General features: G+C 44.0%; 1 protein-coding gene across 3 annotated transcripts in view; it reads right to left on the bottom strand.

The window, feature by feature from the left end:
- Positions 1-15715, bottom strand: part of znf236 (zinc finger protein 236) — a 78836-nt gene that overhangs the window by 476 nt on the left and 62645 nt on the right. For all 3 annotated transcript variants that reach the window (XM_079625474.1, XM_079625475.1, XM_079625476.1), the window contains 2 exons: positions 8660-8857; positions 1-121 (listed from right to left, as the gene is read on the bottom strand). The exon at positions 1-121 is cut by the window's left edge and continues 476 nt beyond it. In XM_079625474.1, the coding sequence (XP_079481600.1) occupies positions 1-121; positions 8660-8857 (319 nt within the window). The remainder of the gene's footprint in view (positions 122-8659; positions 8858-15715) is intronic.

Below are 15715 nucleotides of genomic sequence, written 5' to 3'. Positions count from 1 at the left end.
TCCTGCACACCCTCCTCCAGATCCAGAGCCGACTCCGAGTGTTTGCCGTCCCGCGACGCCACCGGCTGCGAGTCGGACTCGGAGTCGTGTTCCAGCACCACCTCCACCTCCTGCGGCTTCACTGCGGAACCAGACGAGAGTTCTCAGCTGCTGGTGTTACTCATGCTTACATTACTCCGCATTCACACCAGCTGTCAATCAGCGGCGGCTTGTCAGAGGCCGTTTACACTAGCTCCGCCCACCAGTGTTTGATTGACAGACAGCTCCGCCCACCAGTGTTTGATTGACAGACAGCTCCGCCCACCAGTGTTTGATTGACAGACAGAACTACAGAAGAAACCTGTCTGATAACAGGATCAGTGTGTGGAGAGTGAGACTCAGAGAGAAGTTTAATATTAAATTAAGAAAAGATTCAAGAAGTAAAAACGAATGTTTGTCGGATGTTTAATAGTGGAAATAAGGTGTTTCCCAATAAAGCAGCATCCATTTTTGATATTAATAAATATAATCATACCATAAATATCAATAGGTGGAGACAACTATTTTCAGTGTGCAAACAGAATTTGCCATATTGGTTTTGTCTTTAATTTTAACTGCCAACATTTTAAGAACCGTCTGCTAGCGGCCTCACGTCACCCAGGTCAGATAAATCCCATCATATAGAGACTCGTTCACCTAGATATCATCATATAGAGCCTCGTTCACCTAGATCTCATCATATAGAGACTCGTTCACCTAGATATCATCATATAGAGACTCGTTCACCTAGATATCATCATATAGAGCCTCGTTCACCTAGATCTCATCATATAGAGACTCGTTCACCTAGATATCATCATATAGAGACTCTTTCACCTAGATCTCATCATATAGAGACTCGTTCACCTAGATATCATCATATAGAGCCTCTTTCACCTAGATATCATCATATAGAGCCTCGTTCACCTAGATCTCATCATATAGAGACTCGTTCACCTAGATATCATCATATAGAGCCTCTTTCCCCTAGATATCATCATATAGAGCCTCTTTCACCTAGATATCATCACATAGAGACTCTTTCACCTAGATATCATCACATAGAGCCTCTTTCACCTAGATATCATCATATAGAGACTCTTTCACCTAGATATCATCACATAGAGCCTCTTTCACCTAGATATCATCATATAGAGACTCTTTCCCCTAGATATCATCATATAGAGCCTCGTTCACCTAGATATCATCATATAGAGACTCTTTCACCTAGATATCATCACATAGAGCCTCTTTCACCTAGATATCATCATATAGAGACTCTTTCACCTAGATATCATCATATAGAGTCTCTTTCACCTAGATCTCATCACATAGAGACTCTTTCACCTAGATATCATCATATAGAGCCTCTTTCACCTAGATATCATCATATAGAGACTCTTACACCTAGATATCATCATATAGAGACTCTTTCACCTAGATATCATCATATAGAGACTCTTTCACCTAGATATCATCATATAGAGACTCTTTCACCTAGATCTCATCATATAGAGACTCGTTCACCTAGATATCATCATATAGAGACTCTTTCCCCTAGATATCATCATATAGAGCCTCGTTCACCTAGATATCATCATATAGAGACTCTTTCACCTAGATATCATCACATAGAGCCTCTTTCACCTAGATCTCATCACATAGAGACTCTTTCACCTAGATATCATCATATAGAGCCTCTTTCACCTAGATATCATCATATAGAGACTCTTACACCTAGATATCATCATATAGAGACTCTTTCACCTAGATATCATCATATAGAGTCTCTTTCACCTAGATATCATCATATAGAGACTCGTTCACCTAGATATCATCATATAGAGTCTCTTTCACCTAGATATCATCATATAGAGACTCGTTCACCTAGATCTCATCATATAGAGCCTCTTTCCCCTAGATCTCATCATATAGAGCCTCTTTCCCCTAGATCTCATCATATAGAGCCTCGTTCACTAGTGATGCGCGGGTCGTCTCATAACCCGCGGACCCCGCGGGTCGGGTTGGGGCGGGTAAAGAAATTGTCACTTAATTTATTTGCGGGGCGGGTTGGGGCGGGTCATTAAAAACAAAATAAAAAATGTCAGCCTATATGAAATATTTGGGAATATATATTTTCATATTCTATTAGGTTATTTGATAAGTTTACAATATGAAGATCGCAGCAACGTATATTGCGTGATGTGCCCAGGCGAGGCGTCACGTGATGTCACGAAAGCCGCGCGCCAAACAGCTCCCACCGCCAGCTACAAAATAAGGAGAAATAAAAGTGGAGATGGAAGACGAGGTGAGGGAGATGTTGAGGTCGGGAATTTACATCATTAAAAGAAAAGAAGGTCAGGCTGCTAAATCTAATGTTTGGGACCGGTTCTCAGAAATAGTTGCAGCAGGAGACAACAGCAGTTTCGGCTATGTGATTTATGGTTCATTTCATTCATATTCATAATCGTCTGTTGTTGTCAGTTAACATGGCGATGTTTCTGCACTTTCAGGCTGTAATAAAGGCTGTTTTCATTTCCATTACAACGCATGTCTATTTTATGGTCGCGGGTGCGGTGCGGGGCGGGTTGTAAAAATAGATACAGTGGTGCGGGGCGGGCTGGGGCGGGCCAAATAATTTCATAAATGCGGACCCGCGGGTTGGAAAAAAAGCCGACCCGCGCATCACTCAGTGGCGGCTGGTGATAATTATTTTTTGGGGGGCGCATTTTTTATTTTGGGGGTGGGGGTAGTGGGGATACAAAGCAGAAACAAAAAAGCTATTTTGATCTCTTTTTATTATTTTATTATTTCAGACCAACAAAGTAGTAACAAAAAGCATGTTTCCTACTTGAACATAATGTTGCTCTCCTTTATATACAGACCCTTTCCAAAAATTAGAATATCATGGAAAAGTTAAATTATTTTAGAAATTCAACTTAAAATGTGAAACTAATTTTATTTAAAAAAAAGGCTCATTACTTGCAAAGTGAGATATTTTAAGCCTTGATTTGTTATAATTTTGATGATTATGGCTTACATAATGACTTACAGCTTATGGAACCCACGAAATAATTTTTTTAAAATTAGAATATTACATGAAATCACACTGTAGTAGTGACACAGTAATCCCGTGGTCATTGAACCAGGTTTTGGTTATTTTGGCAGTGTGGGCAGGTGAAAATCCTGCTGAAAATCATCTTCATCTTGATAAAGCTTTTCTGCTGAAGGAAGCATGAAGTGCTCTAAATGTCCTGGTAGACGGCTGCATTGACACTGGACTTCCAGGACATTAGAGCACTTCATGCTTCCTTCAGCAGAAAAGCTTTATGACATTTAGATTTTGTGGGTTTCGTAAGCTGTAAGCCACAATCACACTTTGAAAAAGAAGACAGGGAAAACAAAACAGGGCATGCTAACATCACATCCAGTCAGCCAACTCCGTTTCTCGTAACAAGCGCGCGTAAAGCTCCGTTTGTAATGATATTGTCGTCCTCTGTCACTTGCCTGCTGCTGGATGTGTACATCTGGTTGTTCCGGTCCGAGATCCTTTTTTTTTTTAAGCGAAAGTCTTGAGAAAGGGTTTTTTTGTAAATAAATAACAGAATTTGGATTAACTGCTGCCATTGCGTAATAAAAAGTGATCAGCCTAGTAGCAAGCAAGGTTATTTCTCGCCGCGTACAGTTGAATGGCAGGTGACGAGAACCAATCAGATTGGATAAAATAACATGTATCCAATTATGATTGGCCAGGGACGCAACGACTTGCGCCCCGAGGAGGATCTTTAAGAAACCAATCAGAGACCAGCTTCAGGTCACATGCTGCCCGATAATTTGTGTACTCACATAGACACCCATGTGTCCGGCGTCCCTCGCCCATGAAACATATTGAAAATAGTAAATAGTTAATCGATTAAAGACAGTTTTTATTAAATTCTGAGGCTCTTACTACCAGCCGGCACATGAGTAAACTATTTTTTTATTTTTTATTATTAAATTTTGATTATAATGTTTTTACACATGTTAATTTCTGAAATGTTGATGGGGGCGGCGCCCCAGCGCCCCCTATGGACAAGCCGCCACTGGCATCACTATCGTTCACCTAGATCTCATCATATAGAGCCTCGTTCACCTAGATCTCATCATATAGAGACTCGTTCACCTAGATATCATCATATAGAGACTCTTTCACCTAGATATCATCACATAGAGACTCGTTCATCTAGATATCATCACATAGAGACTCTTTCACCTAGATATCATCATATAGAGACTCTTTCACCTAGATATCATCACATAGAGACTCTTTCACCTAGATATCATCACATAGAGACTCTTTCACCTAGATATCATCATATAGAGACTCTTTCACCTAGATATCATCACATAGAGACTCGTTCATCTAGATATCATCACATAGAGACTCTTTCACCTAGATATCATCATATAGAGACTCTTTCACCTAGATATCATCACATAGAGACTCTTTCACCTAGATCTCATCATATAGAGCCTCTTTCCCCTAGATCTCATCATATAGAGCCTCGTTCACCTAGATATCATCATATAGAGACTCGTTCACCTAGATATCATCATATAGAGACTCTTTCACCTAGATATCATCATATAGAGACTCGTTCACCTAGATATCATCATATAGAGCCTCTTTCACCTAGATATCATCATATAGAGACTCTTTCACCTAGATATCATCACATAGAGACTCTTTCACCTAGATCTCATCATATAGAGCCTCTTTCCCCTAGATCTCATCATATAGAGCCTCGTTCACCTAGATATCATCACATAGAGACTCTTTCACCTAGATCTCATCATATAGAGCCTCTTTCCCCTAGATCTCATCATATAGAGCCTCGTTCACCTAGATCTCATCATATAGAGCCTCGTTCACCTAGATCTCATCATATAGAGACTCGTTCACCTAGATATCATCATATAGAGACTCGTTCACCTAGATATCATCACATAGAGACTCGTTCACCTAGATATCATCATATAGAGACTCGTTCACCTAGATATCATCATATAGAGACTCGTTCACCTAGATATCATCATATAGAGCCTCTTTCACCTAGATATCATCATATAGAGCCTCGTTCACCTAGATATCATCATATAGAGACTCGTTCACCTAGATATCATCATATAGAGCCTCTTTCACCTAGATATCATCATATAGAGACTCGTTCACCTAGATATCATCATATAGAGACTCTTTCACCTAGATCTCATCATATAGAGCCTCTTTCCCCTAGATATCATCATATAGAGACTCGTTCACCTAGATATCATCATATAGAGACTCGTTCACCTAGATATCATCATATAGAGACTCGTTCACCTAGATATCATCACATAGAGACTCGTTCACCTAGATATCATCATATAGAGACTCGTTCACCTAGATATCATCATATAGAGACTCGTTCACCTAGATATCATCATATAGAGCCTCTTTCACCTAGATATCATCATATAGAGCCTCGTTCACCTAGATATCATCATATAGAGACTCGTTCACCTAGATATCATCATATAGAGCCTCTTTCACCTAGATATCATCATATAGAGCCTCGTTCACCTAGATATCATCACATAGAGCCTCTTTCACCTAGATATCATCACATAGAGACTCGTTCACCTAGATATCATCATATAGAGACTCGTTCACCTAGATATCATCATATAGAGACTCGTTCACCTAGATCTCATCATATAGAGCCTCGTTCACCTAGATATCATCATATAGAGCCTCTTTCACCTAGATATCATCATATAGAGACTCGTTCACCTAGATATCATCATATAGAGACTCGTTCACCTAGATATCATCATATAGAGACTCGTTCACCTAGATCTCATCATATAGAGACTCGTTCACCTAGATATCATCATATAGAGCCTCTTTCACTTAGATATCATCATATAGAGACTCGTTCACCTAGATCTCATCATATAGAGACTCGTTCACCTAGATCTCATCATATAGAGACTGTGTCTGTTCCTCGAATTAGGAAATACAAAAACGGTTGCCTCCGCCGAAGTCCATTAAAACCTGAAAACGGACACCTCGAAGGGCATTAACCCGCTTATACCATGGTCACTTGCCAAATAACACATTTTTAAAACATTAGTTTATATTTTAATTAGTTTTACAATCGAAATCTAAAGTTACAAGTTACAAACAATAACTTGGTTTCCTTGGTTACGCCTGACAGTTTATTTAGGTGTCCTCTATCACTTTTTAACGGACCTGCACTTTTTAACCCTGCAGCCAATCAGAATCGAGTATTCACCCAGACCATGGTATAAATATCATTAATTCATCTTTGTCTCTAGGATACGTACCAAAAACCTTTAGGCTAGCTATGATTAAACCGCTTGTTAAAAAACGCAACTTGATCCTACAAAACTAGTCAATTACAGGCCGATCTCTAATCTGCCATTTCTGTCAAAGATATTAGAAAAAGCAGTATCCTCACAACTGTGTTCCTTTCTTGAAAGAAATGATATCTGCGAGGATTTCCAGTCCGGATTTAGACCGTACCATAGTACCGAGACAGCTCTCGTTAGAGTCACAAATGATTTGCTCTTATCATCCGATCGTGGTTGTGTCTCTCTATTAGTATTACTTGATCTTAGTGCTGCATTTGACACCATTGACCACAACATCCTTTTAAATAGACTCGAACATTATGTTGGCATTAGTGGAATTGCACTAGCATGGTTTAAATCAGACTTATCTGACCGTTATCAGTTTGTAGCAGTAAATGAAGAGATGTCTTATCGATCACAAGTTCAGTATGGCGTACCACAAGGCTCAGTACTAGGACCGCTGCTGTTCACTCTGTACATGCTACCATTAGGAGATATCATTAGGAAACATGGAATTAGCTTTCACTGTTATGTCTCGAGACACAGGCACTGTTTTGTGCGGATGAGCGTCCGGATCGCATTAAGGGTTTTCTGTTAGAACGGTGTCGTGTTAGCGGCCCCTGAGTTAATAACTAATCATCATTGCGACGGAAATGAATCAATCAAATCTAACTTTAGCTGGACAATATCTTTATTCTAGAGCTGCTGTAAAGCCTAAACACTCTTTTACTGTAATCTCCTGTTATCTCTGTAAAGCTGCTTTGATACAATCTATATTGTTAAAGCGCTGTATAAATGAAGGTGACTTGACTTGGTCTGTGCTGTGAAAATGTCCCTCAGCAGCAATAACTGCAATCACATTTAACTGTATATTCACATTCATACGGTAAGTTCCCGTTTAAGGGAACTCGCACTGCGTCGGTTGACGCTGAGGGAAGCCTTTGCGTGATAACGTGTTGAAGCACATGTGAAATCTGTCCGATGGTGTGGCGGAACATCAGAGGCGGGTGACGTCCCGGACCAGGACACTATAAAGCTGCCCAAACACAGCAGCGCTAGCTTCTTAACCCCCTGGGGTCGGCAAAGCGCCGGCGCGTTTTGCTCGTTTTTTTTACATAGCAGCAAAACTTAAGTTAAGTTAAGACTTAAAATACTCCGTCATTTTTGGTTTAGTAGCTCATCATTACTGTATTCTTGGGTCTTTCTCTTATAGGACTAGTCACCTCAGATTTACTGCCCAATGATCCAGAAAGTCATGCTTTACTCAGATCAACTGAAACTGGCTCAGTTACTGAAGAGGGAACGAGACGCTGCGTCACCTGCCATATCTCCTACATGCCTGTGAGCGACTTGCTCAGAACTGTGATCTGGTGATCTGATTATCTGGTGATTGATTATCTAGTGATCTGATTATCTGGTGATCTGATTACCTGGTGATCTGATGATCTGATTATCTGGTGATCTGATAATCTAATGATCTGGTGATCTGATAATCTGGTGATCTAATTATCTGGTGATCTGATTATCTGGTGATCTGATTATCTGGTGATCTGATAATCTGGTGATCTGATAATCTGGTGATCTGATAATCTGGTGATCTGATGATCTGGTGATCTGATAATCTGATGATCTGGTGATCTGATTATCTGGTGATCTGCTGATTTGCTGATCTGATGATCTGATTATCTGGTGATCTGATTATCTGGTGATCTGATAATCTAATGATCTGGTGATCTGATGATATGCTAATCTGATGATCTGGTGATCTGAAAATCTGATGATCTGATAATCTGATGATCTGGTGATCTGATGATCTGGTGATCTGATAATCTGGTGATCTGATAATCTGGTGATCTGATAATCTGGTGATCTGATAATCTGATGATCTGGTGATCTGATTATCTGGTGATCTGATTATCTGGTGATCTGATTATCTGGTGATCTGATTATCTGATGATCTGGTGATCTGATGATATGATAATCTGATGATCTGGTGATCTGATAATCTGATGATCTGGTGATCTGATAATCTGGTGATCTGATAATCTGGTGATCTGATGATATGATAATCTGATGATATGATAATCTGATGATCTGGTGATCTGATAATCTGGTGATCTGGTTATCTGATAATCTGATGATCTGGTGATCTGATAATCTGGTGATCTGATAATCTGGTGATCTGATAATCTGGTGATCTGATAATCTGGTGATCTGATAATCTGGTGATCTGCTCCACACGTACCGGAGAGTTTGCTGCAGGACGGCAGATAGCCGTGAGATCTCTTCATGTGCAGCTTCATGTTGCTCTTCTGCGTGAAGCTGATGGTGCACACCTCGCACCTGTAGGGCTTCTCTCCCGTGTGTTTGACCCGGTGCACCTGCAGAGCGCTCTTCTGGTTGAAGGCTTTATCACACAGAGGACACTTGAAGGGCCGCTCGCCTGAAACCAAGAAAACGTGCCAGTGAACCTTCACCAAACCTGACTGTGCTCAATATCTTACACAACTGCAAAACTGGTACTGTGGCTCTTTACGGCACTTACAAAAATACAATATATTGCACTAAAGGAATTAAAATGGCAGGCCTTAAAGTAGCCAATGATGTGCTGTTTTTAAGTCACATGACATTTGAATGTCTCCCTCACACTACACCTGTTGAAGTGCTCCAGAAACTGCTCTAATAACCTCATTTATAAACATCTTTTCTCAAGGGGGATTTTTTTGCAGCCTCTTTGATAAGTAAATTAGATATTTTTATTCACAAATCAACTGTGTCTAACATGGCTTTACTGTAATTAAGAACATATTCCACATGGCAATGCTGCACCACAGTGGAATTGCAGTAATGTATTTCCCCATTGGGATTGTTTATAGGTAGTGGCATCAACAATATGATTGCAGTTATTTATTTATTTATTTGAAGTGTTTAATGTAGTATAGTTGTATTTATGTATAAATAACAAACTGATTTCTTCTTATCAGAAAATGAATACAGCAATATTTTACAGAAGGGGCAATAGTGCAGAGTTAGCTCTTCCATCATTTTATAGAAAAACGTATTTTTGACCATTTTGCATTATAGTGTAGGGAATTGTGTTATTTTAGGAACGGTTCATATAGATTTTTGCAACTGGTGTTTTTTTACTTGCTAGGACCCCACTGACAACAAAACAACCTGTTTCCAATTTTTTTCTTAATTTTTTGTGCCAAAATTCAAGATGGCAGACAATATGTGCATAAAAATCACATAAAATAAAATATATAATTTTTTCACTTCTATAAAGGCTTTAAAATGGTAGAATTGTTTATGAATGTATTCCTAATAAGGCAGACAAGTGAGACACAGACTATTTTCAAAATATTTATTGGATAATTTGCCAAAAAATTGGGCGAAAAAAAATTAAAAATGGGAAAAAAATGGAAAAAAAATCTTTTTTTTTTCATTATTGAAGAGTTCAACAAAACAGTCAGTCATTGTCATTCAAGTATTTATCCTCATAACTCTCACTGTCACTCTCTGACTTTTCAATATTGGTGCATGTCTCCTCAGAGCCCCCACACCTGCAAAGTTGCTCTTGCAAGAACACCTTCTACTGCATTGGCTGGCAAGACAAGAGCACTTCACAAGCTCCACAACAGCCTCTGGTGCTGGTGGAAGTTCTGACAGGACAGGAGCCCATTGCCCATCATCAATTTGTCTTTGATTGGTGTAGAATCTTGTATTTTGTATCCCTTATCCTGTGCTTTTCCCGATTTACGCACCTGTCTTGTTCTGTCTTTCATGGAGTTTGTGATGGTATGGTTGTCAAATAATAAGTATATGTCATTGTAGCCTTGTGCCTTACTTTCAACACTTTGAATGAAGCATTCTGCCAAATCTTGGCAACAGTTTAGTCACTTTTCCTGACAACCATCTAACAGCCATGCCATCTATTAAGATGCTATCCAATGTCTGTGTTGATTGCACTGAGCTACTCTCTGTAGATTGTTCAGAGGATGCTGTTTCTGAAACCAGTCCCTCCAGTTCATGGATGAGGGCAGACTTAGCTGTACTGGGCAGCAAAGAACCATCAGGCACCATTAGGCTTGCGTTATAATCAGCAAATTCATATGTTCCCACAATGTCCTGCAAGTCCAGTTCTCTTGAGGACTTTGCAATGAGGAGCAAGCGAAAGTTGGTTGCTTTCATCTGAACAACCTCAGAAGATGACTTAAGCTTGATAGTTTTGCATCCATCTTTCCATGTCAAATACTTCAGCTTTGACATTTTGTCCCACATATTATTTTCTCCTCTGACCCTTTCATTAACATAAGTTTCAAGTGCTTTTGCACCTCGTAACTCTGTGTCCAAAATATCATGCTGCACTGATGTTGGCATTATTTGCTTGGTGACAAAGTTAAACAATTTCATTTCAGATGCATCATCATCATGTTTGTTTCTCGTGGGACTGGTTATATTACCATCTCACCACCCAGTCTAGCCAGCACCGGGGAACTCAGGCAGTACTTCAACAGGCCCTGATTGTCAGTGGTTAAGCCTGAAATGGCACCCTCTCCTTTGTGAATGTTGCATGATCAGGTCCAATGGATGTGAAGGGAATAGGATTTGCACTAACAACAAAGTCACCACTCTTGAGATCTTGCCAAATTGAAGGCTGTCTTCTTTCCAGGTGATACATATGTGCAATGTACTCAGGAATATTCTGGGCATAATCATGCCTGTTGTAGGCAAAAAAGTAAATGCACATCCTTTCCAGTGGGGCCAGGTGCAAGAGCCAGTTCCGTCTGCGAATACTTCGTATGAAGTGGAGTAGGTTGCTGACCTGTCTCGTGTACATACGAGCCCACTGGTACATTGGATTCTTTTCATTGTTGCGATTAACATTTCCATCAAGTTCAGATCAGATACCAATTCAACCAGTTTACAATGAACTTGAGGAACATCTTCACCACTTTGAACAATTTTTCTGACTTCTAGCACAGGCGACAATTTACAACGCAACACTGGGTGATGTTCATAGAAGGCCTCAATCCATAAGTCAAATAGAACTTGTAGAGTGACTTGGTGAGCTTCCAATGCTCTATTGTAGTGTTTACCATTCAGTATTTGGATTACTGTAACACTACTGTACAGACCAGATTGAACCCAGGCTTCATCCAGACCACTGCCCTCAAGGGTTGCACCAAGACACCGTAAAGCACAGAGTACTACATGGAAAGGACCTGGATGTGGTATGATGTTAGCTTGGAACTGCAGATCCAGGAAGAGTATAAAACTCTTTTATACAAGTCCATGTCTAACCACACAAGTGCTGGCTCATTTTCCTGGTGGTCCCCTGCCATCAGTTTGTTAAGATTACAGAACTGAGTTAATGCTGTGTGGTTGGTTGTTGATGTACACACAATTGAGTTATATGCTGACCATGCAGGTACAGGCTGACAGTTCACCTCACTCTGTAGAAAATCATCAAGTGACTCAGCCAAGTCCAAATGAAAAAGATTTCCTTTGTTGCGATGGTCATGACGAACCAACAGCCAAGCTAGGTCATCTACAGCAGGTTTTCTGAGTTTTTCCTCATTCCTTCCCAGTTTGAAGTTTGAATATTGTGGGCTGGTGTGAGGCTTAGGAGCACCAGTTATCTTGCTTAGCATCAGTGGGATGACCAATTTGAGGACATACTTCAATGAACTTATTGGTCTGCACTGTGAAGGGTTTGCCAACTCTGTGAATACCACTTCAGTGTCATCCATTCTAGGCTCTCGTTGATAGACAGCCATGGCTGTTGCATGGAATTAATTCTTTCCATCATAAGTATCAACATTTGCATCAAGATTGTCAATTGAAAAACGCAGCCGTTGCTTTTTGTGAAGCCCATGGGGTACATAGTTTCCATAGGTACATGATTATTATGTTATATAAAGGAAACTTTTAATCAGTCAATGTGTTTTTCCGGGTATGCCAATAAATAGCATTATGGTGGTTACACCCATCATTGGTTGATAATCATGATAATTCATGTTACACATGGTCATATTTATTACCCAAGTCATTCAATTAATTAGAAAATGTATGTATATAATGATATACCTAACATATATCCATTTGAAATGTTTAAAAAGGCGATTATTTGCCATTTTTGGTGATATATCCGCCATCTTGGATTTTGGGCCTGTGCAGTCCAGGAAAAAATCGGAAACAGGTAGTTCCCTTTCGTCCAGGGAACTCCGACGTACGTCGGGTTACCCTGACGAATTGGGATCACGCTAGGGAGCCTATTACCTTCGAGAAACTAAACAAAAAGCCAATGAACATTGGCATGCAACATTTGCATTCCGCGGACCCGCCCGTCAGCGCGGGTATAAAAGCCGGAAGTAAACATTGCATCATCGCCTTTCGCTTCGGAGCCTCAGTTCCTGTTGACTTCAAAGCAAGCCTTCTGGAGAACGAAAATAAAGAAATACCTGGAGAGCAGAATCGCTGGTGTGACGGCGCGGTGCAGCGATCTTCGCCTTCGGCAGCAAAGGGTTGCAGTTTTCCCCCGTCTGTCTGCTGCGGTGGTCCCTCGGCGCTTCGGCGTTTTCTCTCTCTCTCTCTCTCTCTTGTTTTCTCTCTCTCTTTTCTATCTAAAAGAGCTGGCGGGTGTTTCGCGTCCTTTTCAGGATGTCGACTCACCCGTGCGTTTCTGGATGCGGTAGACTTCTCCCTCCGGATGATGGCCATCAACACTGTCTCGCATGTTTGGGCTTAAGGCATGCTGAGGCAGCGTTGTTGGATGAGTCATGCTCTCTCTGTGGGAGCATGGCCATCGCGACGCTCCGCTCGAGACTGAGATCCCTGAAATATGGGGGAGTCCCTTCGGATAATGCTCGATCTAGTTCGTCTGTCGGTTCAGTTCGACAGGCGGCTACTTCGGTCATTCCCGTTGGTGAGCGTATGAGGGTTACAGTGCGGAATGTCTCGTGTGGTGAAACATCCTCGCGAGCTTCCCACTCCTCTAGCAGCTCGCTGCCAGCGGCGCTTCCGGCGGAACTTCCGGGGCCGTCCCGCACGGTTCCGGTTGTTTCCTTTGGAGCGCCCCCGGAGGACCAGATGTCTATCGCGGCATCGGAAGAGGTGCAATCATCTTCGGGTGAGGAGTCAGCGGCTCCACCCCCTTCGGGTGCGGTGGCTGCAGCTGACGCTGATCCCGAGGTGGTTGCTATGCTCGAAAGGGCGGCCGCGAATGTGGGACTCGAGTGGAACCCTCCGCCCGGGCCCTCGCATTCGCGGCCTGATGATTGGCCTGCTGCGGTACGTGCGGATGCCCCGCGTACCGCTCCAGTGCCTTTCTTCCCTGAAGTGCATGAGGAGTTGAGGAAGTCCTGGTCGGCGCCTCTGGCGTACCGGCGGGGGCCTCCTCGCCCCTCCCTCTTCACCACCCTTGACGGCGGGGCGGCGCACGGGTACGAGGGAATCCCCACAGTGGAGCGGTCTATCGCGATGCAGCTGTGTCCGAAGACCGCTTCCACCTGGCGGGGTGCCCCTTCACTCCCCTCCCGCGCCTGTAGGTTCTCCTCGGGTCTAACCGGGGAGGCCTATAAGGCGTGTGGAGACGCCGCCTCCGCCCTGCATGCCATGGCTCTGCTTCAGGTCCACCAGGCCAAAGCACTCCATGACCTGCAGGGGGGTGGTCCCGACCCAGCCTTGCTGCAGGAGCTGCGTGCGGCGACCAACTTCGCTCTACGGGCGACGAAGGTTACCGCACGTTCGCTGGGTCGGGCGATGTCCACGCTTGTGGTCCAGGAGCGCCACCTATGGCTTACCCTTGCGGATATGCGGGAAGCCGAGAGGAACAAACTTCTCGACTTCCCCGTGTCCCAAGGGGGCCTCTTCGGCGAGGCGGTGGATAACTTGGCCCAAGAGTTTTCCGCCGCCCAGAAGCAGTCGGAAGCTATGCGGCATGTCCTGCACAGGAGGAAAGCCGCTGCTGGCCCAACTCCTGTTGCTGTACAGCCTCCGGCCGCTCGTCGCCGAGGTCGTCCTCCTGCGGCCGCTCCCCCTCCAGGCCAGCAGCCTCAGCCTGGGGGACGGAGGTCGGGCCGTAAGAGGGCGGCCCAGCCCGCTCCGACGCCACCTGCACCTTCCAGGAAGAAGAGAGGTGGACGTCGTTCCTGAGACGGGCGACCTGGAAACGGATGCTGCTGCTCTGCGGCAGGCCTGGCTAGCGCTTCCAGCTCCGTCCCGGTGGATCCTCCGCACCATTCGGCTCGGCTACGCAATTCAGTTTGCCCGCCGGCCTCCCAGGTTCAGGGGCATTCTCTTCACCCGTGTGCGGTCAGAGGATGCCCCTGTCCTGCGGAAAGAGATCGATGTCCTGCTGGCGAAGGACGCGATCGAGCCGGTCCCTCCTGCCGAGATGAGGTCCGGGTTTTACAGCCCCTACTTCATTGTACCCAAGAAAAGCGGTGGGTTACGACCGATCCTGGACCTGCGTTCCTTGAATCGGGCCCTGCACAAACTCCCCTTCAAGATGCTCACGCAGAAGCGCATTTTCGAATGCATCCGTCCCCGGGATTGGTTTGCAGCAATCGACCTGAAGGACGCTTACTTTCACGTCTCGATACTTCCTCGACACAGACCGTTCCTGCGGTTTGCGTTCGAGGGTCGAGCGTATCAGTACAGAGTCCTACCCTTCGGGCTGGCCCTGTCCCCCCGTGTCTTCACGAAAGTCGCGGAGGCGGCCATTGCTCCCATGAGAGAGCAAGGCGTTCGCATCCTCAATTACCTCGACGACTGGCTCATTATAGCTCACTCTCGGGATGTTCTGTGCGAACACAGGAACATGGTGCTCCGGCATCTCAGTCAGTTGGGTCTTCAGGTCAACTGGGACAAGAGCAAACTCTGCCCCACGCAGAGGATCTCTTATCTCGGTATGGAGCTGGACTCGGTCGCCCAGACTGCGCGCCTCACAGAGGAGCGCGTCCAGTCAGTGCTCACCTGCCTCAGGTCTTTTCGAGGCAGGACAGCGGTTCCACTGAAACAATTTCAGAGGCTCCTGGGGCATATGGCGGCCGCAGCGGCAATTACACCGCTCGGCCTGTTACATATGAGACCGCTACAGCGCTGGCTTCACGATCGAGTCCCGAGGTGGGCGTGGCAGAGTGGTACGTTCCGGGTCCAAGTGACCCCGCACTGCCGCCAAACCTTCTCCCCGTGGTCGGACCCTGCGTTCCTTCGGGCTGGAGTGCCCCTGATCCAGGTTTCCAGGCATGCTGTGGTTTTCACAGATGCCTCGGCCACGGGGTGGGGGGCCACGTAC

This window comes from Phoxinus phoxinus (genome assembly GCF_949152265.1).
Source record: "Phoxinus phoxinus genome assembly, chromosome: 10".
Classification (NCBI taxonomy): Eukaryota; Metazoa; Chordata; class Actinopteri; order Cypriniformes; family Leuciscidae; genus Phoxinus; species Phoxinus phoxinus.
Note: the sequence above shows the minus strand (reverse complement) of the source record. Positions and strands in the feature narration are given on the sequence as shown.